Source organism: Marmota flaviventris, chromosome 3 (assembly GCF_047511675.1).
Source record: "Marmota flaviventris isolate mMarFla1 chromosome 3, mMarFla1.hap1, whole genome shotgun sequence".
NCBI classification, from domain to species: Eukaryota; Metazoa; Chordata; class Mammalia; order Rodentia; family Sciuridae; genus Marmota; species Marmota flaviventris.
Genome location: NC_092500.1, coordinates 145,286,672 through 145,311,000, shown reverse-complemented (window position 1 = coordinate 145,311,000; position 24,329 = coordinate 145,286,672). Strand labels below are relative to the sequence as shown.

General features: G+C 42.2%; 1 protein-coding gene across 4 annotated transcripts; it reads right to left on the bottom strand.

Annotated features, from left to right (window-relative positions):
- Positions 1-537: 537 nt before the first annotated feature.
- Positions 538-24,200, bottom strand: Dctd (dCMP deaminase). Of its 4 annotated transcripts, XM_027926937.2 has the most exons (6): positions 24,110-24,200; positions 22,215-22,329; positions 21,848-21,983; positions 4,684-4,800; positions 3,223-3,319; positions 538-1,901 (listed from the first exon to the last, which is right to left on the bottom strand). In XM_027926937.2, the coding sequence occupies exons 2-6, from the start codon at positions 22,320-22,322 to the stop codon at positions 1,823-1,825; spliced, it is 537 nt and encodes a 178-aa protein (XP_027782738.1). In that variant the 5' UTR covers positions 22,323-22,329; positions 24,110-24,200; the 3' UTR covers positions 538-1,822. The 4 variants fall into 4 exon arrangements, with proteins under 4 accessions (XP_027782738.1, XP_071466612.1, XP_071466614.1 ...); XM_071610511.1 differs by lacking the exons at positions 538-1,901; positions 3,223-3,319; positions 4,684-4,800 and adding an exon at positions 4,809-5,942; XM_071610513.1 differs by lacking the exons at positions 538-1,901; positions 3,223-3,319; positions 4,684-4,800; positions 24,110-24,200 and adding exons at positions 4,809-5,942; positions 23,647-24,075.
- Positions 24,201-24,329: the final 129 nt, after the last annotated feature.

Below are 24,329 nucleotides of genomic sequence, written 5' to 3'. Positions count from 1 at the left end.
ACTTCTTATTAGCCCCCAGATATATGTGCAAATGTGACATAAAAATTACACGCTCCTTGCTAACATGGGTCATAACTTACAACAATATAAAAATACAATGTTTTCTTATCTTTAACTCTCTTTCTTCTACTTTCCTTTTGTTTATTTTGGAGCAAACAGACATCAAGGGGTTTGAAGGAGAAAAGAGAAATAGAGGAGGAAAAAAAAAACAGAATTAGGTGAGAGGGCAGCAGAGGATGGGATAGGGGACTTCAGCATTAGAGGAGGGAGTAGCTGGGGACCTATCAGATGTCTGCACCTGAGACAGGGAGCAGGGAACCCAGAAAAGAGTCATAGGCAGCCCCTCCCAACACCCAAAATCTGGTCACAAGGAAGCATCACCCATCGACCCTGGGCAAGTACACAGCATGTAAGTACCTCAGATTGTTCTCTGAGCATAAATCTATGTAATGTGTTTCATGACAATACAGAAATGGCAGAAATAGAGAGCTAAGCATATAATTATGATAATATAAAAATGAACATACTCTGCTGTGGTAGATTTTAATAAGATTTTAATAATATTGGTAAGGAGCCAAATTACAAAATGCCCTAGAACACAGGAGTACAAAACCTCAGAGACAAAATGAAAACATAAGAGCACTCTAAAAAAGGTAATAATCTTTAAGATAAAGAAACCATTTTCTCAACAAAGGTACTGAGCATGTTTAATAAAAATTAAATGAGATTAAAGACAAGGTACACAGCCACACATTCCCAACCCGCAGCGATGGGGAGGGTGATATCTGTGTAGGTGAAGGCATGGCGCCAGGAGCTCAAATGAGCTCCAGTCGCCAATAGATCTGGAATAAACGGCCTCCAGGTGGGTGGAATTTCTCACAATTCACTTTCAGGACAGGAATTAATTTGCTCGGAAATGAACCATGTTGGCGTGTGCAGGAGAGGCAACCCGTTTCCACACAGCAGAAGCAGCAGCGTAGGGGAGATAACCTGACACCCCCTCCCCACCAGCCCCGTTGCCACCACAGCAGGGTATGGTCTCGAGGAGGTGACAAGGGGAGACGGGCTGTGTCCTTTGAGAACAATTCATTATTCGGATAAACTAAATGTAACAGCTCTCCATGACCAACAAACCAAAAATAAGAAGCCAAAACAACAGGGGTCCCCACCCCCAGAGGGATAATGTGCCACTAGCATGTGTGTGGCAGAATAACAGGAACAGAGAAAATATTCCTGGTTCAGTGGCGCTGATCATCTGTCAGGACAGATGTGCCACCCTATCTGGGTTTTCTGGGTGGATGAGTGGGGGTTTCCCTCAACTCCTGCAGCAGAGACTTTAATGCTACTGTCACTTGGGTCCCATTTTTTTTTTCCAAGGGCACTACATGTTATGCTTCATTTGGGCCAGATGTTCACATCAGTGTGTCTGCTCATCCCCACTAAGAGCACAACAATTATTTATTTGTCATTCCAGCACATGCAGCAGCGAGGAGTGGCTGTTGAAATGCAGTGGGAAACAGAGAGCAGAGGCTCTTCTGCAGAGCCCCCAGCATCCCAGCAAGCCGGGCCACAGGGAGGAGACACCCTCACGCCAGCCATCTGCGGGATTCCTTATTTTCAGCCTTAAATCAATAGTTTAAACTGATGCAGATTCCATGTGACAGGAGGGACAGTAAGGGAGATTTGAGACTTTATATTCTTTAGATGTCTACTGGCACTGTGCTGGCCATTAAAAAGTTATGTGCAACTTCAAGATGAAAGACATTAGCAGCTTCTAAGAAGAGGACAGTCCCAATCTTCTGGAGATTTAATGAGATGGAACTCACTGAAGCTTCTGACTCGGTCGGCTGTTAATTGAATCAAAGTCAATGACAATCTTGCTGCACTTGGGTGTAAATTTCCTAAACACGAAAAACAAAACATAAAGATATTATCCAAATGAGTAGTTAAAGCAATTTATTTACTTTGGCTTAAACTATATTTTCTGTGCAGAGGAAAAAAAAAATGCTCTGGGATTTGTTTGATAGTTTATCTCTATAGGAGCCAATTATGTTGCACCATACCGAGAGAAACATGGACCAGAAAAGATGAAGACCGAAAAAAAAAAAAAAAAGATGCATGGGGTGGCCTGGTTTGTATGTTCTTCAGCTACCTGAGTTCATGAATTACCCGGGAGTCAGGGATTTCTAACAAGTTAGCTGCACAACATGATATCCGATTACTCGTTTTCCTATCAGATTTATCTTATTTTCTAGGAAATTTCTGCAGCCAACTTGGAGTTGCTCTGAAGCGAATGATAGTAAATTTTCTTCTGCCTCTTATACACAGCAAAATACAACTAGTTTTAGTGAGGAGCAATTTTTTAAAATCATGTTCTGAAAAGGCAAAGGTAAAATAAACCCACTATATTTTTGTACTCATTAGCTTTTTATTCATTACTCATTACTTCTCCAACAACTAAAAAGAAAATTATTGGGGAGCTATACATATTCTTTTTAAAATCAGTCAATAAGAGAATATCCAAATAATTGGATTTAAAGTCTCATAAGACACAATAATTTAGTTCTAGAGATTCATCACGTAAAACCCAAATCCCCAACAGTGAGCATAGGGGGCTGGGCATGTGACTTAACATGACGGTCCTACCACTGCTGACCAAAACTACCATCAAGCTTTGTAAAAGCTTTTCAGTATCAAATAAATTTTCTGCCATTAATCAAAGGTGACTGAATTTAATTGCAAGTAAAACATGCTACATAATCTTTGCTCAGCAAAGATGATCATAAAAATCTAAAAGACTTCTAATCTCAATTAAAATTTGCTCTAAAAAGAGCTCCTAGTGTTTTGACCTGGCAGGTTACTTTCATCCTAACTTGTCTATGCCAGAGCTGGTACATCTACAAAATTTACAAAGGTTTGGCATTACTATACAAAACTTGTAAATTTTTAAATTTCTCGCTCTTTGAATAATTAGCCTAAGCCCTGGGAAGTTACAAATATTAAAAGATAATCATTAAACAGATTGTCTTCAGATACTTCTGTCACTACTCTTAAAAATCTACCCCTAAAATAAGCTTTAGATTCTTATGCCATCACATTTCTGAACACGCTTCCAAGTGTGGAATTCAGGCATCACAAGGAGAAACTGAACATCAGACAAGGTCAAATGTATTTCTACATCAGCCCTTCACACCACCTTTCTCCCAAATTCTCCTGACTTACCTGAACGTAACCCCAGCCATTTCAAACATGAGCCTCGCCGCTGTTGTCTCATCACTGTCATGGTATTTATCAGACATAAAAATAACTTCTTTTATACCTTAAAAGGGAACAGTGGGAGCCCCATTAGTATATGCATATATAGATCCTGCAAAAGACAGGCAGAGGCAGATGGAGTTCTTGTAACATCTATGATTAATTACCTTTTTTAACTGCTTTCAGACAATGTCCAGTTACTAAAAAATATATCTGCTGCTTTCCAATATAGCAGAGGGTAGATTATATTTAATCTGCCCTCCAGTCTTCATGGATTTTTTTTTTAACAAATGCAAAATGCAAACATGTCAAATAGTCAAACCTTAATCCAATTAACAAATTTTCTTTACTGCAGGTAAGCAAATATTTATTCACAAGGCAAATACTCTGAACTTAATAGGGATACAGGAGGAGTGGCAGGTGCTGGCCAATTGAGAGATTGGTACCGCTGGGCTTCCAAGAACGGCTCAGCAGAACAATTCAACCCAGCTCCATGGAGGGCAGCTCTGCTTCCTTTTCCTGCTCTCACCAGGCAGTACAAACCCGAGAGTCAGGAATCCCAGGGGCTCTGTACTCCACCAGCTCTGGGAGGAACAAGGGAGCCAACCACAGAGACCATAGCTGCTCAGCGTATGCACCTGCTGCCACCTCTGCAGCCTGCAGACGGCTGAGGAAACATCCCAGAAGATCGAATAGTAGCAACAGCATGGGAGCCCGCACTGTTCCTTAAGGGCGGCTTCTGATTCAATCAGACCTCTTCTGCTCTTAGATCCACGGGACTGATGATAAACAGCCCCTTTAAACCACACATCTGGCTAAACACGCTAAGTCTTTAAATCTCAAGCTGAGAGCTTTATGGAGATAAAGTGTAGATGAATCTTAGATGTGACAGTTTGAAAAAGGTGAAATATTCAGAATACAACCATGGAGATTTATGGTAACTGTAATATAAGAAAAACTTAAAGTAGTACCATTTGAGTCTTACAGCATTTATATGCAAAGATATGCTTAGATCCTCAAATATCTACCATGTATTAGCTACAAATTAAAATTTGATATACAGACTCCCAGCTGACCTTGTTTCTGACAGAAGTTCATTTCCCTCCCTCCCCCCTAATCTATGCACAATATGTCAGAGAATGGTAAATTGACAGTAATTATATGCAATGCCTGTGTTGTTTTTTGGCAGCTTGCAGTTTAAGAAGTTGCAAACTAAATTAAAAACATGCTAAGAATCACAGAGGATGCAATTAGTCTTAGACTACCTGGCACCATTCAAAAACAAAACACGGGAAATATCTTGCAAAGTTGATAGTGCAATTAATTTAGATCTAAACAATAGCAATTTAAGATCAAATGCATCTGCAATGAGCTACTGATGAGCAGGCAGCAATGCAAATGTGACAAATGGAAAGGCCGGGTTCCTACCTGCCTGGATGATGAGCTTAGCACATTCATTACATGGGAACAAGGCGACATACATGCTACAGCCCTTCACATCAGCCGAATTCTTGTTCATGATGGCATTTAGCTCAGCATGGCATACTGTGAGTTTGAAAAAGAAAGAAAAACTTTGATTGCAGTTCATGAAGAATTTACCAAGTGTTAGGCATTCCATTCCCCCCTCTGAAATAGACTTGATAAAAATAAATTGATTAGAAACAGCACATACTGAGAACACCAAATGAGGGCCACATGGTCTAAAAAACCATCACTGCGGCAGCCCTCAGTCCGTGAGCACTAGAGCAGCCAGGGGGGCTGAGGTCAAGTACCTTCACCCACCTTAGGCCAAGCAATAGCTCATCGCTCCACAAGATCCTGGGGTACTGAATTGCCCACATAAAATGGCTCATTTATGTGTTGATATGCACACACAGGGGTACTCTGTGTGGCCGTTAAGAGGGCAGGGAGCAGTAAGAGCAAGAGAATCAAGAAGCAAAGCTGAGCATTTCTACCCTGAGGGATCTGCTTCACCTCATCATTCTCAGTCCAAGACACACAGGAAAAACACTAGTAGATAACCAGCAGTTTATCTTTTATAAGAAAAACATTCATCCACTTAACAGCAATGAAGAATCAAGCTCTTGATGCTGTCCCATTCCACCAATGATCCCAAAACGAGGGTCGAGGGCTATCCCCTGGCTTGCCTGAGTTAAGGTCAAAGGGAGCCCCGTCCCTTCTTCCTTCCCCATACCTGTCAAAGCTTGCTGGTTTCTGAGGTCCAGTTTGGCTAGGTGTTCTACCACCTGCCAGCAAGGGTGTTCCTCCTCTGGAAGGAGTGAGAAGGACTCCAGCACAGGCTGGTTTTGAATCCCTCGGCCTGCCCATGGTTTCTGTATGGCCATCTTGTATCATTATTAAGTTTCTGTGTTATTGAAGACTATACTACACACTACTTACGGCAGTAACGGGCAAACTTGTCCCTGGAGGAGCTTCCAAAACATTCATATCTGTGTGTTCCATACCCAGAGAGTGTGATAGTCTGGGGTGTGGCCTGGACTTGGGAACTGCAACTACCCATGGGCGCCTTGTGTTCTGTAGCACCTCCGAGATGCTGCAGGCAAAAAGCTGACCAAGAGCTCTCTCGGGAAATATTAGTAGATACTCACATTTAGACGAGGAATGCCATTTTTGAGGGGGTCTCAGCCATGTGTGAAAATAAACAGTCTCTGGCATTACAGGGAAATCTAAAGAAATAAGCTGCGCTTAATCAGATCCCATCCCATCAGAGGATAATCCTGGCTGGTCACACGGGGATCTGAGCCACACCTCCCAAGACTCCCTGGCTTACCAAACCCCAAGGGCATGGCAGGATAAGAAGAATGAAACTCAAGAAGGAGCAGCATGGCCAAGTGGGCACTGGCCTTGGACAGGCTCCCCTGGCCCCTTCTCCCCGGGTGACCAAGACGCTGGGAAGCTGGCATTAACATTGCTCAGTGTTAAAACCAATTAGATGTAATTGTTTCTTTTATTTCCCCCTTGAGGGCAGAGCCCAGCCTTCTAGGTTCTTTGTAACTTCCCCAGAGTCTAATGTGATGCCATGAACATAATGGGTGTTAAATATTTATTGAATGAATAAAGAAGGAAATGCAGATTCCAATTATTGATGGTGACATTGGGAAATACTAAAAGTCCTCCTAAATTCAAATATCAAAAATAGGTTTTTCCATTTAATAAATATTTTTGATGGTGTTGGTATTAATATTCAGAACTTCAGAACTAGAGTCTTTGAAACTGTTACGAAACACTATTATGATGTCCGTTTTTCAATTTCTTAAGAATTATCACACTGACGGCAACGATCTTTCTCCAATTCATCCGAGGCAGTTTGGGGCAAAACTTAACACTATAGGTCTGGATTCATTAGTGAAAATTACCATATGAAACAGATTCTCTAGGGAAGTATCTGATGTCCCTGTGTATCAAGGGTGGTTTATAGAAATAACATACAGACTTCTTTTCTCTTAAAAAAAAAAAAAATCAAAAGATGAAAAATACAGAACGTCTTGTTAATAACACATGAGGTCTCTGGACAACATGAGTGCCAGAGTGGCAGGTACATGGGAAACTCTCACAAGGAGTAGTTCATAACCCACAATCCCACATATTCAAAACGAGACAATGACAAAAACCAAACCCAAGCATTCAGTCAAGAGCACAGGATGATGAGCTTAGCACATTCATTACATGAATGTATGGAATACATTCTCCTGCTCAGTCCTACACCCCTTCAACTTCAGACACAGCCAGCACCTGCCTCTTTCCCCAGAGTCCTCAGCCCACCAAGGCCTGTCTGATTAACACCTGCTTTCCAGACTCACTTGAGGGGCCGAGGGAGGGAGAGAAGCCCCAGCTTAGGGGAGCACTCGCCCCTGTCTACCTGTTCCCCACCCTATTATTCCCCATGAGCTGTTGAGCTGTTATTCAGGTCCTGATATCTGGCCTCGCCCTTCTGGCTTAATACCTGCCTCTCTGGTCCAGGGTCTCCACTGCCCCTGTAGTTCTAACTACAGGTTCCCTCCAAAACCTCCTCGCAGGTCCCTTCAGGTTCATTCCACATGAGGAGACATTACTCCATGGGGCCTCAGGCCCAGGAGCCCATATCCTCAGAGAAGATACGGGGCAGACCAATTTGATGGCAGTCCATTCAATTTGCTTAATATAGGTTAGTCTGAGTGAAGTGCTGGGGACTCATTTACTCAGTCTAGTCATCTATATTAGTCACAAGTCTGCTTCCACACAAAGAGCACTCAGAACCAATGCGTCTGGCCTGTGCCTCGCTTGCTCCGGAGCCCAGGCTAGTCAGACACAGAGCCAACCCCTTCCCCCTTTGCACTCTGCACCTTGGCAGGCAGGCATGGAGCAAGAACTTTTGCAACAGCAGGACACCGGGCTCAAGGCCCAATTTGCCACTTAGAAGCTGGATGACCTTTGGGCTGGAAATGTAGCTTAATGCAGAGCACTTGCCTATCATGCACCAGGCCATGGGTTCAATCCCTAGTGGGGGCTGGAGGCAGGAGAATAAAGGATGACTTTTGACAAGGTGAACAAGTGCCCTTTTGGTTTACAAGAGTAACATTGGCTCTAAGAAAGTACATTCCCAACTAAATAAAAACAATTTTTAAAACACCAAATATGTTGATTTTTTTTTTTTTTTTTTTTTTACTTCTTCCTAATATTCTCAGTTTCATTCAGTCCTCCAGAACATCTGATCATCTCTAAAACTCTTCACTAAGAAAACATGGATCTCCTCTCCTGGTGCCAACCCTGAGGCCCCTGCTTGCCTCTGCTTGGTTTTCTTTACCTTTAAACATAGACACTTACTCCTCATTCTGAAGAGGTCATCTCCTAGCATCTCTCCTTCTTCCTTTCCAGGAGAATCAATATTTCAACAACAGCTTCCTCAATTTTTTAAATAATCATCTCTTGACTTTGTACTGCAAATATAACCTCTAGTTTTCTTTGAAATTATGTTTTCAAACTACAAGTCATAAAACCAGTTTAATGAATTATAATCAGTTTGTTTGTTTTAATGAAACTGACAGGGTAAAGGCAGAAACTGGAATGTATCCCAAATGCAGGGTTATGTATTTCTCCTAAAACCTATGTTTACTATGTTTCAGGTATACATTTGCTGGGTGGCCAAGTAATAAATGTGAGATTCACTACTCTATGGCAACTGAAGGCTCTGTCATTTGCTGATTAATGTTCACAAGCAATTACTGAAAAAGAAGGATGACGCAGAAAGAAAAGAAAAAGGCCTGATTTGCAGCATCCACCAATTTTTGTGAAGTAAATACCTCCCAATGTGACGGAGCTGGGAGAAGTGCAGAACTGGCTGTGAAAGCTGATTGACCCAGCTCCTCCATACCACTGCATGATCCTATCATTACCAAAACCCACAGCCTCTTTTTGGCTGCAATCTTTGAATTCACTGTTCTCTTGGCCCTGGAATAGTGGACTACTATTTACCCTAAAACCTTCAAGACCACGATACCCTGTCTTTTTCCTACCTTTCTGTGGATCCTTTTCTTTCTTCTGCCTTTCTGGGCCCTTCCCAAGGTTCCATCCTAATTTTCCACGTCTTTCCTACAGTCACTGATTTAAAGATTCATCTATTCTAGATTCTCAGATAACACATCTATTGTAAAACCCTGGATTCCACATTCATAACCCTAATTTCCCACCTTCTTCTCAAGCCTTCTTTGGAGTTTGGGGGGGGGGGGGCGGTTCTCTGTACCTTTTCCCACTAGAATGAACATTTACAGATATCTCACAGCAATAAACTAAAGAATAAATTTCTCTAGTGCTAATATGCCTAAAAAGAACTGCAGCAAGAGCCAAAATATACCTGGGTGCAATCACCAACCAAAGACTAGTTCTGTTAGTTTTAAACATAGTTTTTGTATTCAGAGTAGGAATAAGGACAAAGTATTTAAAAGACACAGTATCTAAGGACTACTGATTGTTAAAATTGTCCAAAAACAGATGAATTTTCCAACTACCTAGAGTGACATACTGACAGCTAAGCAATAAGCAAAAGAAATCTTCAAATAATTCATATATATTTGATAAGCACAAAGAGTGACACAAAACCCTTCAATTACTCCCAACATTGTTTAAAAGGAAGAGAATCAAATGCTAAAAATACCAGATTAGTGCTTATAAAGTTCTTGATTGCCAAAGGAGAACCTCTGTTTCAGGTAATTATAAGACAATTCATGTGCTTTGGTCTTGTCTTTTCTTTTCTATTACTAACTGTCAGAATTCAGAACTACATTAACCTTGGACCACTAGGAAGAGATTGTATAATTAGAAAACTGTATTTTTCAAATTCTCTCTTACTAGGGCTTGATTAATCCTCACTGTCTCATGTAGGCGGTTCTTTAGAAGTTTGACAAATTAACAGGATATACTCTATCCTTCGTTGAATTTAAGAGATTCAACGTTTTACAGATTTAACTTCCATCTTATTTGATATTAAGGCTAATACAATATCTATTTTTGACAGTAGTACTATTAAGGTTACTCAAATAGTTAAAGAAAAAAAAAACTGCCCTGAATAATGCTCAACAAATTCTAACTGCTACACAAATACTTTAGCAGTCACAGTGTGATTCAGCCTCAAATGGGTTTCAACAGCTACTGAGACAGGACAGGAAATAACTGGGGCCTGACATGATGTGCACTATGGAAAACTAAGTTTATATTCCAGTTAAAGAAACTCCAGATTATTTAAAATGCCTCATTTTTAGAGATACAGGATTTTACTTGAAGAAAGTGACTTCCTCGGCCTGAGGAGGACTCTCCCAGGGCTGACCTGAAAAGGCTGGGCAGGCTGGGGGTGGCACTTACTAGAATTCGAGCTAAGGAGACTCGGAGCAGCCCCACTGTACTCCTGCCACCATACCAGGTTGAACCACTCCACACCTGGATGGCTGGGTTCACTGACAACACAAGGCTCAGAGCCAGGAATGAAAAGGTAGGGTGTGTCACTCTATTCTTTCAATTGGGTTCTCACCCTGCAACCAACAGTCATGAAATAGGTAACTGCTTAAGAATGAACTGTGAGTTTTTTTCTTTAATGACTCAAGTGTTATTTTACAAGATATCCCACCTCTTTTCGGATGACAAAGCTTTCCCATCATTATTCCTCCAAAAAAGAATCTACATGTTTTTGTTTCTGGGGTCCTAAAGTTGTCAGAGTTACTATATCTGGGCATATATCTAGGAGCATGGGCCTACACCCCTGCCCTCGTGGCTGAACAGGTGCCTGATGGAGACTTCCATCAAGGGGTGGGACATGCACCTGCTCCTCTATCAGGACCATTTAAAAGTTTGGGAACTAAAATGGAATTTCAATGACTTATTTCTTAATTATTGAAAGATATCCTGACAGGGCCTCATATGTCACTGCCAGCCTCCCAGGTACCTATCCTTCAAGTTAATAATTTAAAGTAGAATAGCCTCTAAATTTAAGCCCCAAACCTACCAACACCCCAAGTACCCCAGAAGGGGCCACAGGAAAGATGGACCCTTCCAGATCATGCCCCCAGTGACCCACCTGCTTACAGTTACCACCCACCCAGCCCAAAGTAGGATGGAGTGATTAGGTTACAGCTCTCACAATCCAATCATTTCACCTCAGGGCATTCCTGCGTTAACAGGAGCTTTTGTGGGGACACTCATATCCAGACCACAACACCTGTGGATTTATTGGAGCACTCCAAAGCTGCTTCACTCATAGATTCTCAGGTACCAGCCTAGTCCCGGCCCGAGCATCCCATCCTTTTCTGGGATGTGGCAGAAAGAGAAACAGTTTAAAACCTTCAGCGTTTCCCATCTATGTTTGATAAGTTCTGGCTCTAGATACTGCCCATCCCAGGCCAGGCATTCACAGGGTGTGAACTGGGGGCCAGGACTACAGGAAGGAGGTGGGTCCTATCCCTGCGGAGCTCACATCCAAGGGGCAGAATGTGTCCAGGCACAGAAAACAACCAGGGGATTGAGTCAAAGCTACAAGCACTAGAGAAGGGCAGGACTCTGCAGGCAGGTGGAGAACTGGATCTTCAGGTGATGCTGTTTCTATAGAAAAACGTATTTGGATAACGGATGTCTTTTCAGAACAAAGTGGGTTAAACCCTGGGATCTGCCCACACAGAGATAAAGCCTTCTTCAAGCCTTGGCCTCTCTCTAGTACAGGTAGGAATGACGATCCACCCCTGTCCTAGCATGGGGTTACACAAAGAGCAGATGGGACTAGAAGGAAGAAGCCTTACAGACTTGAAAAATTATGCAAATGAAGCCACTAGGCAGAACTGGACTTGTTTCCTAAGAAAAGAGCCTCCAGTCTACAGCTGGTCCTCACTGTAGAGGACTTGGAGAAGTTGGGTGCCAGGGAACAGCATCTTCCTGAGCAGAGAAAACAAGTGAGAGCACTTCCGTCTGACCACCCACCCACTAAATGTGCTTAGCATGTAGATACCAGTGCCCCCAGCCCCGTGCGCAGGTAGCAGTCTTTCCATTCACAAGATAAAACAACATGGCCCCACTACCTTCTGACATTGAGGAACATACAATTCTACTTAAGAGTGTAAGTCTGTATGTGAAAATAAAAACAGGAAATAGTGATAATGTGGAGAACCCAGCCTCAAGCATGGAAAACATCTTGTTGTATTCCCACCCTGTATCCAGGGAGGAAGTCTCTGCTAGAAGAAAATACCAGCAGAAAGGAATTTGGGCCAGGTCTGGGAAGAAAGGGGTGAGACATTCACTTAAAAAGCAGTCAAACTAGGTGCGGTGGTACATGCCTGTAATCTCAGCAACTTGGGAAGCTGAGGCAGGAGGATCATGAGTTCAAGACCAGCCCCCAAAATGAAAGGACTAGGGATGCAGCTTCATGGTAGAGCGTCCACAGGTTCAATCCCCAGTACAGAAGAGGCGGCAGGTGGAGCCAAGTTATCAAGCCCTGGGCCAAGTATGGACTTCCAGGGCAACCCTTTGCCACTGGCCCAGGCTCTGCTGAACACTTCAGGTTAACATCCCAGGTCCACTCTTAGGCCACAGCACCCTCAGCTCTTGGAGCCAGCTCCTTCCCCTGTGCTTCCTCTTCACCATGTCCACTCAGCTACCTGCTCACACAGTGCCTCCCCCACCAAGTAGTTCAAGACTGTAGCATCTTTAAGCCTCCGCCTCCTGACCTGTGAAACGGTGAGAAAAATCCCTGCCTCCAAGAACTAGTAGAAAGACTAGAGTCTGTTACTAGAGGGTGGAAGATCAACCTGGTAAATGTTAGTGCCTCCCACCTCCTGGGGCTGCCCACTTGAGACCAGGCAGTCCTGGGCTGCACAGCTCAGCCTGACCACAGGAACACACATTTCTCTCTCTCCCCCTTGCTATGTTCCCCGTCCCTGCCCCCTTCCTCACTGCCTCTTGCTAAAGCTGCTGGCAACAACTCATGACACCCAGGGGAGCCACTTAGCCCCAATGGTAGTGCTTAGGGCTAAAGAGATTTCTGACTGTGGTGTTTCCATTATTGATAATAAAGCCCCCAGAACTCTAATTACACTGCTTCCCCATGTGCTAAGGGCACACAATCAGGTCAGAGGGAGGAGGACGTGGAATAAGTGCATTTCATCCATGGGTAAGCCAGGCCAACTCCCTTCCTACTGTTCGTGTGAAATACATGTGCGATGCCTAAAAGGAACTAAAAAGGCACCAGGAGAAATGGGCACTAATCATCCTTTGACAGTTTTGTAATGTAAATATACACCACCAGGCTTAAAAGCTTCCCTCTTGTGTTCACAGCTTTTAAAAGGTAAACTGGGACTGAGCACTGGAACAGGAGTCAGGATCCGTGTGTTCTAATTAATTCCAACTCCACAAGGCCCGCCTCGGGCAACTCACTGATCCCGTTTCAACTTGTGGAAAAGAGGGATTAGCCATCCAGCTAAGTTTTCTGAGGGAAGAGGCAAGCTCCTGACACTGCCCTACATTCCTGGGATATTTCTCAGGCAGGCTTCTACTGGTCCATAGCACTTCTCCTCCCACCACGTCCACACCTGCTCCTGCAGCTGCCAGCCTGCCTCTGCATCATTGGAAAGGCTGCCATTTATCACATCCCACCAGCCATTCCACGAACCCCAGCATCTGCTGTCACCTACCCCCTCCATGTGCCCTGGTGTCCTCCTGTCACTAACCAGTGTGCCTGGGAGGCCAACCCCACTCACATCTTCAAATGCTTTGCCTCTTTTTCCCTTTTTCTCTCTGTGGATGTTTCCCATCTGTTAACAAATGCCTGATGCAAAAAAAAAAACACACACACACACACACACAAAAAAAAACACAAACCTTTCTCTCGGCCTGTCTCCTTTTGGCCACACAACCAGTATGCCACTCTCTTCAAAGCCACACATCTCAAAACCTTATCTAAATAAGGTCCCCACTTCCCTGGCTCCTGTTCTTCCTTCAACTGGCTCCAATTTGTCTTTCAACCCTACCACTCTCTCCAAACTGCTCTTGGCAATGTCAACAGTGATCTCCAGGTTGCTAAACACCATAGCCATGTTTAATCTTAGACCTCTCGGTGGCCCTTGACACTGTGCACAACTCCCTCTTTTTTAAAACATGGCTCCACCATCCACATGTTGCACTCCTACTTTATGGACTTTCCTGGATCACAGAACCTTCCTTTGCATCTTCCCATGGTAGAGGACTGGCTAGCTCCCCTGGGGCCTCTTTTAAAAGGGCACTTATCCCACCCATGGGGGTTCTGATCCTGTGATATAATCATCTCTCAAGGGCCCCATCTCCTAATACCACGCCCTTGGGGCTAGGATTACAACATGGAACTTATAGTGGGCTATAAACATTCCATCCATAGCACAATCTTTTACATCTGAACTCCTTAACCTCTCTTTACCACTTCACCCTTTCACTAGGCTTGGGCTAATTCTTGCCTTGGCACATATTGCTCCAAGAGCATTCCCACCTGAGGCCCTCACCCAAGCAATCCCTCTGCTTGGAACATTATTCCCCATCCCAAAAAACAACACCCATCTTTAGCTGATAGGGCCCATCTGATCCTTCAGATCTCAGCTTAAAAGTCATTCCTTAGAAAGGAGTATTCAAAGTAACTGCTTATTTCATTAAATAAGATACCTCTTTTACAATTAAATTGAAAATTCCTTTAAAAAAGAGGCCAGACTATACATGTTCTATTTACCACTGCAGATTGCCTGGCAGATAACACATAGACGCTCTATAAGTATTTGTGGAATGAATGAATGAGTACATGAACATACTCTGAAAAAAAAAAATCCAATGCATTGTAAGATATGATTATAATCTTTAAGAAGGAAACGAGATGACTCAAGAGAACACCTCCATCACCAGAAGACACCTCACACCGGCAAAAGAATAGATGACTCATTAGTATTTATTTCAATCCCTAAAAAGTGATAACTCACTTGCAAAAGGAAAAATGAAGAGGAATTCTGCTTCCCTTTATTCACCTAAACTCAAAATTAATGGCATTTTGAACAAAGTCTTTTAATTGCAGAATTTAAAAATTCATGCTCAGTTATCATATTCAATATTTTAAATTTACTGGGCATCTATCATTTGAAGGAGGCACAGAGATAAAATTTACACCTCCACTAATTAGCTGGCACCAACCCTCTTACAGAATGAATGGAGGGACATGTGTTCTCCCCCGATGCATGACTTCCTTGCTTTCACCAATACTCTGGGTTTGTCACAAGGAGTCCAGTGCCAGGCAAGTACCTACACTGCAGTAAGTACCACATTGAGCGATTCACAAAGGATTTCTAAAGTCATTTCTTTCCATTTGGTCTTAGACCAACCTCTTGTCTCCAAATAGTTCTAAATGCACTCATATATTCTCTTCACATGGACACAGGATCTTTTCTCTTATTGCTGTTATCCAACGTTTTTTCATTCAGTATCTTTTAATCTCCATGGCTGTGGGGTAACCAACACTGTTTAACCAGTCCCTCCTATTTGAGCATACTGTCTTCTATCTGGTTTGAATTCATCTTAGAACTGCAGCAGATTTTAATTATTGGAAGGGAAGAAAGGAAAGAAGCCTGTTTCTATGTATTAATTTACCCACACTCACATTCTCCCTGTGTCATTGCCACCAATAGCTTTCTACAGCTCTGCAACCTTGACCAAGAATGCTTTCAGAACTCTGCAAGCAGAAAAACAAACCAATCTAATGCAATCAGAGCTATATTATTTATATTTTCTTTAGAATTATAGAACTGGAGGAGTCCTCAGTAATAACCTGTTTCACAAAGATATTGAGAAATAAATGTCAAGTGATGTGTCCAACAGCTGCACAATTGCTGGGTATAAATAAACCAGATCTGGAACCCAGGGCTCTTGATGGCCGGTCCAGGGTTCTTTCTCTGGAATGTGGTCACTCTTTTTTAAGCACTGTGGGCATTTAATTAACTAATATGTATTTTACAGACAAACATAACCCCATTCAAACATAGAAGTCCCAAGAAACTGCGAAGCAATATTGACCAAATTACTTTGTTATATTGTGTGCACGTTCCAATATGTAACAACAAATCCCATTATTACATACAACTATAATGCATGTATAAATGTAGGGGAAAAAAGTCCTAAGAAGTAAAAGTTTGAAAAGCAGTATCAATATTTACAAGGATTCCTAAGAACCAGGTTTTACTGCAAATTCTGGGAGTGAATAGTACACACATTCTACTTTAAAATACCAGTATTAGCAAAACTATGGAAGAGAGATTCCTGATGAAAAAAAGTCAAAATAAAATATAATCTTAGTAATTTAGCCAATTTCAGAGAAGATCTGTCAAAATCAACACAAGTAACACAAAACCCCTCATCAAAATATAAACCATGAGACTCATCAGGGGATCACACAGTAACCCAGAGCTGCTAAGCAGACTCAGCAAATTTAAAGAAGTTGTACTTATCATCAAGAATACCCATTTGCATTCAGATCACTAATATGCTCAAATACTTAACATACTTATTTTCTACAGGAAGTTGAATGTGCCCCAAAATCTATTAAGGTTATTAATTTTTCAATAAACCTGTTTTTAAAGAAATAAATAGTACAAAGAATAACTTTTCAAGCCCACTTCTGAGAACCACTTAAATCGAGTTTCATTTCAGACTTCTGAGGTGAGCTGACTTGAAAATCACTTTTTAGCAAAAGGAGATAGGCATACATATTTCTTCAAGGGTAGATTTGAGTCCCTTAGATGAGCATTTTGGTTTTTCTTACATGTGCTCTTTAGGACAGGGGGTTATATTTTGCTACTATCCCTCCTGTGTAGGTATTTATAATGAAATGACTACTAATGCTTTAAAAAATAATTAACTGTGTCTACAAAACTACATACATAAAAATCAAGTGATTTTTAAAAATAACTACTTATTCTTTTCTGGAGACTTTATGAGCAATTATACCTTTGAGTAAAATAGTCTTACATCATGCTGGTTAACTTTAGGGGGCAGGGGAGAGACTCAAATATACACTGTTGAGTTCCTGTTGACCTAAAAAACCACAAATCAAGCCTGGGTTTGCCCCTTGATTCACAAAAACAATCTACTTAATTTCTTTCCTGCACAAGTGCTCAAAGGTTTTCCATTGATTATATTAGTTACTTTGTACAAAAGTCTCTAATTAGACCCGCTGTCAGGCCATAACTCCTAGATGGCTAGGCAGGGTCGGAATGGCAGGAAGCTATAAGTGAAATTAAATTCTGCAGAAAAAGAAACAGCAAGTCATCAAATCCAGGATCTGCCTAACAAAACCAGAGGGCATTCAATTTCAACTGACTGAAAGAACAAATTTGATCTTAATTACTAAGAAGCTCTTACAAGTTGTGAGGAAGTCACAGCTTAAGAAGGATCAGTCTCCTAACTTCTTGATAAATTAGTTTCTCAAGACTAACCTTTTGGATGCCAAAGAAATACATCACATGCATGGCAGTCAGGAAAATGTCAGTGTTCAAGAGGGTAAGGTAAATGGCTAAGTAATCACGAAAATGACATCTATGCATGCTTAACAATATGCTAAGTCTGAAAAATAAAGATTAAATTTAAATATAAAATTTAAAGAAGCACTGCCACACACTGGCAAAAGTGCTTAAAGCTGCCATGCCATCACTTGCCTTAGTTAATTCCAGGTTTTTGCTTCCTAGAATCATATCCTTTTTTAGGGTAGTCCTACAGAAATAGGAACAGATGGGTCTTTGTTTCTCCCAGTGTATTCTGAGGGAGGCTACCTCCCACTCCCAGGCACATCAAGACTGTGGTCCCTAATGCGACAAGGTGTGATCTGGCAGGCAGGGCAATCCTGGCTTCTCCATTAATTGGGTGGGAGGAGGAGGCCAAGCCAAGGAGACACTTACACCCTAGACCCTTCATGAATGGGAAACAGGTGCAAAGGCAGGGCGAGTGGAGCAAGCACTGCTCAAAATTCCCTGAAGCTGAACAACAGGGTAGCTCTACTCAACTCTGTGGTCTGTAAACTATAGCAGCAAAACTAGTTACAAAAACCTGAGGAAAGAGTGATACCTGTATTACCAAGAGTATTTTACCTCCATTTTATAAAATTGATATTTTGATTAAATGTGTTTCACCGTAATAAAGTTCACAGAGAAAAAGAAACTAAAAATGTCAACTGAACACTTCATGTGAGTTTAGTAATACACCCCCTCATAAAAATAAAAGTCTTCCAAAGTCTCTTCTTATGATAAATTAGATAAATTTGCTGCTTCCTGGGTTTTTAATTGCCATTCATCTGAGAGGGTTCTCACTATAACAATGCTGCCTTCTTCCTGCCATTTACTGTTACTGACATCATACTATCTTCTGGATTTTCCAAGAAAAAGATGAAATAAAAGCAGTTTCTTTAGCAGGGGGAATTTTCACTTTCCATATTAACATTACATTATAATCAAATAGTTTCATGAAGTTTTGATCCTAAGGCTGGAAGAACAAAAACACTCTTTAAAAATGCCTCTCTAGAGATACAGCCCAGAAAAAAAAAACTCTTCCTAGTATTTTATAAGTATTCTGTGTTTCCCTCCTCCCTATAAAGTGTCAATCAAGGCTAATGACTTCAAGCTTACAGAATTACTAAAGTAGAATAAATTGTATGTTATTGATAAACTCGAATTTGCATAATTTCTAAGCTCACTGGCTTAGTCACTTTGGGCTACTATAATAAAGTACCTATTTATTTCTCTCAATTCTGGAGGTTTGAAGGCCAAGATCAGGGTGTTAATTTGCCAGGTTCTATTGAGGGCCCTCACCCACATTTGCAGGTTATCACCTTCTTATGTCCTCACATGGTGGAGAACTAGCACTCTTTGGGGGTCCCTGCTATAATGGTGCTAATCCCATTCATAAGGGCTCCACCCTCATGGCCTTACTACCTCTTATAGGCCCATCTCCAAATACCATCACATTTGGATTGGATTGTCAACATACTGAATTGTAGGGAAGATACAAACATTTAGTCCCCTGCACTCCCCTCTGAAGAAATATTAAGTCATTTGCAAGTGGTTTTCTAAACACTAAGCACAGGTCACCACTCTCTGAGTTCTTGAGAAGCCACTTCATCTAAGCTACAATCTGTTCAATTGCAAAAGAAGATGATTGGTGTTTCAGAAAAGCTGAATTCCTGAGCCTCACTGGAGAGAGAGAGCAGCACAGTAGAAAGAGCACTGATCACGAAGTTAGGAGATACCACCACGCACATGCAACATCACAGAATTTACTTAAAAGAACAGGGTAGGCTTCAACTCTGTGCACAGAACCATGAAGCATTACTGGAGTACTGCAAGAGGCCTAGCATGGTCCACACTGAATAAATGCTATGTCTAGCACACAATGTGTTATTTATTCCCAACACACTGTTTGAATAATAAAGATCATATTAATGTAATGTGTTAATGACATGTAATAGGTTTTGTCACCATGAATTTTCTTACGGAAAAGATACTGGAAGTTTTTGAGGTTTAAAAGGCAGTCCTGTTTATTCAAAAGTTAAGAATCACTGGTCTAGATCTCTAGGTAATTACCAAAAGTCCTTTACAGGGATTAATGCATAACCTATGAATCTAGCCTTCCTGACACAGCAGCAGTCACCCGTAATAGAGGTGAGGAAAGAAATACATTATCCAATACCAGACATTACCACCTTTGTTTTAAAAAGTCTTAAAAACCAAAGGGAAAGAATTTGCATTTTAGTCAACTACCATCAAACATTTCTATTACATCCTAGGCAATTTAAACATTTCTCTGTGGCCTGAAAAGCATGGAAGAGAGGAATGAGTGTACAGTGAATACCCAGTCATCATTATTTAGACTTACAGCTTATCTTTACAAGTATTACGATGGGAGTAATACTAAATGCCTTTTAAAAACCATTTAATACCTTCTACAACTTTTATGGTACATCAAATTACAAGCTTACTTCCGTGAAAGAAAATTACCTGTATTCTAACACAGCTGCATATAAAATGAATAATTGATAAGTGAGGGCAAAGAGCTTTGAAAACTTAGAGGTATCATATGGATGATAAAAAAAATAATAATAATGCAGGCAGACAACCAGTGCTCTAAAACTCAGCAGCTATTCAATAAAAAACAATCAGTGCAGTTGGGCAGATGCCTGTGGGGGTTTCAAAAACTTTCTTTTTTTATGGAAAGCAGCTCTAAGAGGTACTCTATCCCACTTGGACAAAAGGCAATGTCTCATAGCAAATACAACCAGTCACTTGAGAGGTTATGGAACACTGGCAAGTGCAAAGGTTTGAGCTTGCAGGCCACTGCAATGAATTTCCCTGGGGCTCACAGTGACTAAAGAAGGTACAGGTTTCATGGGGAGGACTGCCACTGAGAATCCCTCCACATTGGTTCATTCACTGGCATCTTCTGCCACCAGCCTGGGAACAACAGGCTAAATCTCCTAAGAATTCCTCCATATCCAAGCTCAGCACGAGGACCAATATTTCACTGTCTTGACTCGGTGAAATATTGACTGTGGTAGTCATACATTTCAATGTAGATCTTTACTGTATCGACCCTTTCACTTTCACTGTTTTTATATGGGACGCTGAAGAGTACCGTGAAAAATTATTTTTGCATAGACCTAAAAACAACTAATCATTTCCTCTCTTTCTTACCATCAAATGCTTACAGAATCAAAAGCAGGATGACAAAAAAGTTGTTTTTTTTTTAAATGTTAGCACATTTTTCATATAACTCATTACCATCAGCTATGAAGCTGGGGCTGAGAAAACAGTCTTACTCTCTCCTAATTCTGATCCTGCCCTTCCTACTCCTACCAGAGTGAAGTTAAACTGACTATATGACTATTAAATCCCCTTAATCACTGAGCTATTTTTTTTTTATACCTGAACACCCCAAATACTTCCTTGCTGTCCCCACATTCATTCCTCAATTCCTTCTCTACTTCTATGTACCTTTTCTCATTTTCTTTCAAACATGGAGGATTTGGCAGTTAGAAATTTATGGTGATAAAGGTCCAGGAACATTAGAAAAAGTAAATTAGACTAAATGCAGACTTGGAATTCTTCATGAGGAAACCTACAGGGAAAAGTCAACAAAGAAGAAAGGTCTTACATCATACCTTGAACTTGGTTTCCTGAAAGCACCTTTCCCATTTGGATGGCCTTAATCTACTTTACTTCCAACAGAGCCAGTCTGTTCACTTTCAGACATAAATACAGGCCTGAACATTATGAAAAATCAGCAACCAACATACGCAACTCAATTAGCCTCTTTTATGGCATTAATTACATATTCTTTAGGGAATAAAAGGAAAAGTGAAGCTGTGGTTTGTCTCTCCCAGATAATTTCTGAAAGGATTCTCTCTGGGGCTCAATAAATTCTAAGAAGCACCCTCACCTAACTTCAAAATGAAAATCCAGATGGGCAAGCCAAAGGTTTTCGTTTCCACACCTTCTGGCTTTTGATCTGACCACAGACCACTGTGGGATTGCAGAGGCCCCACAATAGGAAGAAGCAACTGCACCATCCATCTCCTGAGGTCCAGCTCAGCTTGATTCCTGCTTGCCAGAGATGAGCTTGAACTAACTCAGCAGAGAGACTGAATGAATCCTGCTTTTCATCAGAGCAAAGCTGCAGGCAGCACTTGGTAAGCTGACCCACTTCCCAGTAGTCAAGAAACAACCTTCAGTGTCACTATGCGCATCCCTCAGTTATCTCTGCCAAGGGGCTGCAGACCTCTGTTGCTGCTCTGGTGTTGTACAGGTTGCCAGGCAAGCACACCAGGCCCACCACAGGCAACAGAGCCTAGGACCTCAGGGCCAGGCTGTGAGGCACTACCATGCTTCCATCAGTGGCTCTCTTTGGAAATGAACTTAAAAGATGGGGACAGGAAATTGGAGTAGTTTAACAGGACTTTTTTTCTTTCCATTTATTGGTAACTGATAAAAAGATAATGCTTTGTGACTTTTTGAATTAAGCACCTCCCAATTAAGCTATGTCACTAATCAGGATAGAATATAAAATGCCTTACCATATGGATACTTGGTATCCAGCTTATTGTCTGCTGTTCTCCTCCAGGGCAAAAGGTCATCACTGCAACCATTTGGCATTCCATTGTACCCAATCCCGACAATCTTGTTTTCTGTATTCACAATGCAGGCTCCAACCTACAGGAAAACACATGCAAAACCTTGGTGGCTACAATTGGCTGGTCTACCACTGGGCGGGCAGTGAAGGAAACTAGAGTCTCTAGGGAAAATGTATGCATGCAGGACTACAGCACAAAGGCAGCAGACTTACTTTGCATTTGCATGTTGACAGACATCCCCTTTTGTATTCTATTCACTTGTAAGCAACACTCGGTGACTACCTAAACATCCCCTATGAAATTCATTTACCTGGGAATTTGGATCTTTGCTTCTCTGTGCTGATAAGAAGGCCACTGCCATGAAATACTCAGGCCATTCCAAATAGTCATCCCGTTTTTTGCAGGAAACTTCACTCATGTTGAATCTAGAGAAAAACGTGAGAAAATGTTGAAAAAAAAAAAGTATTTTGGTAAACCTGCTTTTTGATTCAATGCACCAAACTAAACTCTGGGTCTCTAAACAGACTATTTTAACTACATTTATCAATCAGGAGTCACAAAACATGGACCTCGGACAGTCTCTGGTCTTTAAAAAAAATAATTTTACTATTTCAGAAGTATGAATTTGGCACCTATGACTAGCTTCACATTCCCAACAATTTCATCTATTTACTGCTTTCTCATGGGATATTTTTTCAAGTTACTACATACAACAGACCTACAAATTGCTCTTCCTCCCTTATAATTTGGAGTCAGCACAGGAAGGAGAATATAAAAGAAATGTTTATTGATCATCTAATAGATTGCAAACAGCTTGTTTATATACATCATCTCGCTCAAGCTTCATTTCTTGCTAAGGTAGGCAGTAAAATCCCATCTTACAGATTTAGTAAACTTAGGGGATTTGCCCTAAGCCACACAGGAGTATTATCCATGCCACTTGGACTCCCAAGTCAACATCTGAAGCTGTCCCAATTGAAAATTAACCAGATAATTTGTCCCTTTCCCTAGATGGAACTGAAGTTATAGAGACTCTGACGACCAGATCAAATGAAAACTATGAAAAGTGTTATTTCTTTTTTTTTTTAATTTTTAAAAATACACTTTTATATATTTAAAATTTACATGGGGAACCCCAGGGAATTGAGCTTTTTAAAAGATGAAAAGTATTACAAGTGTGGCAGATACCTAGAATTTAATAAAGCATAATAATTGACATCTTAAAAAAATCACAATAAACTATTTCTAAACTCGGGTTTCTGTAACACGGGCTTCACTCAGGGCAGGCACCAGTGGTCTCAACAATAAGGAGAGCTCATGAAGGTAGTCTAGACCTTCAGGTAGAAAGTCTTTCAAAAAAAAAAAAAGAAAAAAGATCCCCTCAACTACTCGGATCACTGAAAAAGTCTAAAAGAAAGCGAGAAATTCCCAAAACTTCCACTTCAAGCTTTGGACTCTAAACTCTGGCTCTAAGCAGTGCAGAAGTGCCTGAAAAGGATAAATGACATTTAACAGGTTAAATGCCCACTGATTCTGTTGCCTCAATTCTGAGGAGCCTGCAAACCCTCTTAACCAGAACCCCCAGATTCTGTATTGGCCTGGTTGCCCACCTGATGTAAGGACTGGCATCTGCAAAGGCTATAGAGTGCCACGTAAGTACCTACTAAACAGGAGCGAGAGCGGAAATGGGGGAAGGCAGGCCAGGAAGGGAAAGCAGTGCATTACCCCGCTACACGCCTGACCTGTCCTGTGCGTGGTTTAATGCCCACTGGAGCCCTGGGAGGACTGACACCCAGCTGCACAAACGGAAGGGACCTGAGGCTGGTATACAACTAGTCCAGGAAGACCGAGCTAGCCCCGCGCCTGGGCAAACCCAGAACTCCACAACTCCCTCAGCTCTGATCCAGAAACTAAAGCCCGCGTTCCCGCCCCAACACGTGGACGCCAGAAGGACTGCTATTTTCAGACTCCCAGAACCAACTCCCGCCACCACCGCGAGGGAGAAAGCTCGGCAGAGGCAGCAGCCTTCGCCGTTAAATTAACCCGGGCGTGCCGGAGAGAAGCCGAACCCCCGCCGCCACCCCAGGTGGTCCACTGTCAAGTTTCCCGCGGAGCAGGACTTCCTCAGGGCTCGCCACGCCCGACCCAGGCCCGCGAGCCGGGGACCCCGCTCCCCGGGGAGCCACGTGGCGCGCGGCCGCGTACCCGCACGGCCGCCCCCGCCCGCTCCGGTGCGGGCTCCGCTGGCCTGCTGGCCGGTGCTCGTCCTCGCCGCCGCCGACACCGCCGACGCGCGCCCAGGGGAAAGAAATCGCGAGAGGAGGCGGGGCCGCTGCGTGGCCGGAAGGTGGCAGCGGCCAGCGCGGCGCGCGCTCGGAGGGGGCGGCGGCCCGGCGGCGGGCGGGGACGGTGCGCACGGCCGCGG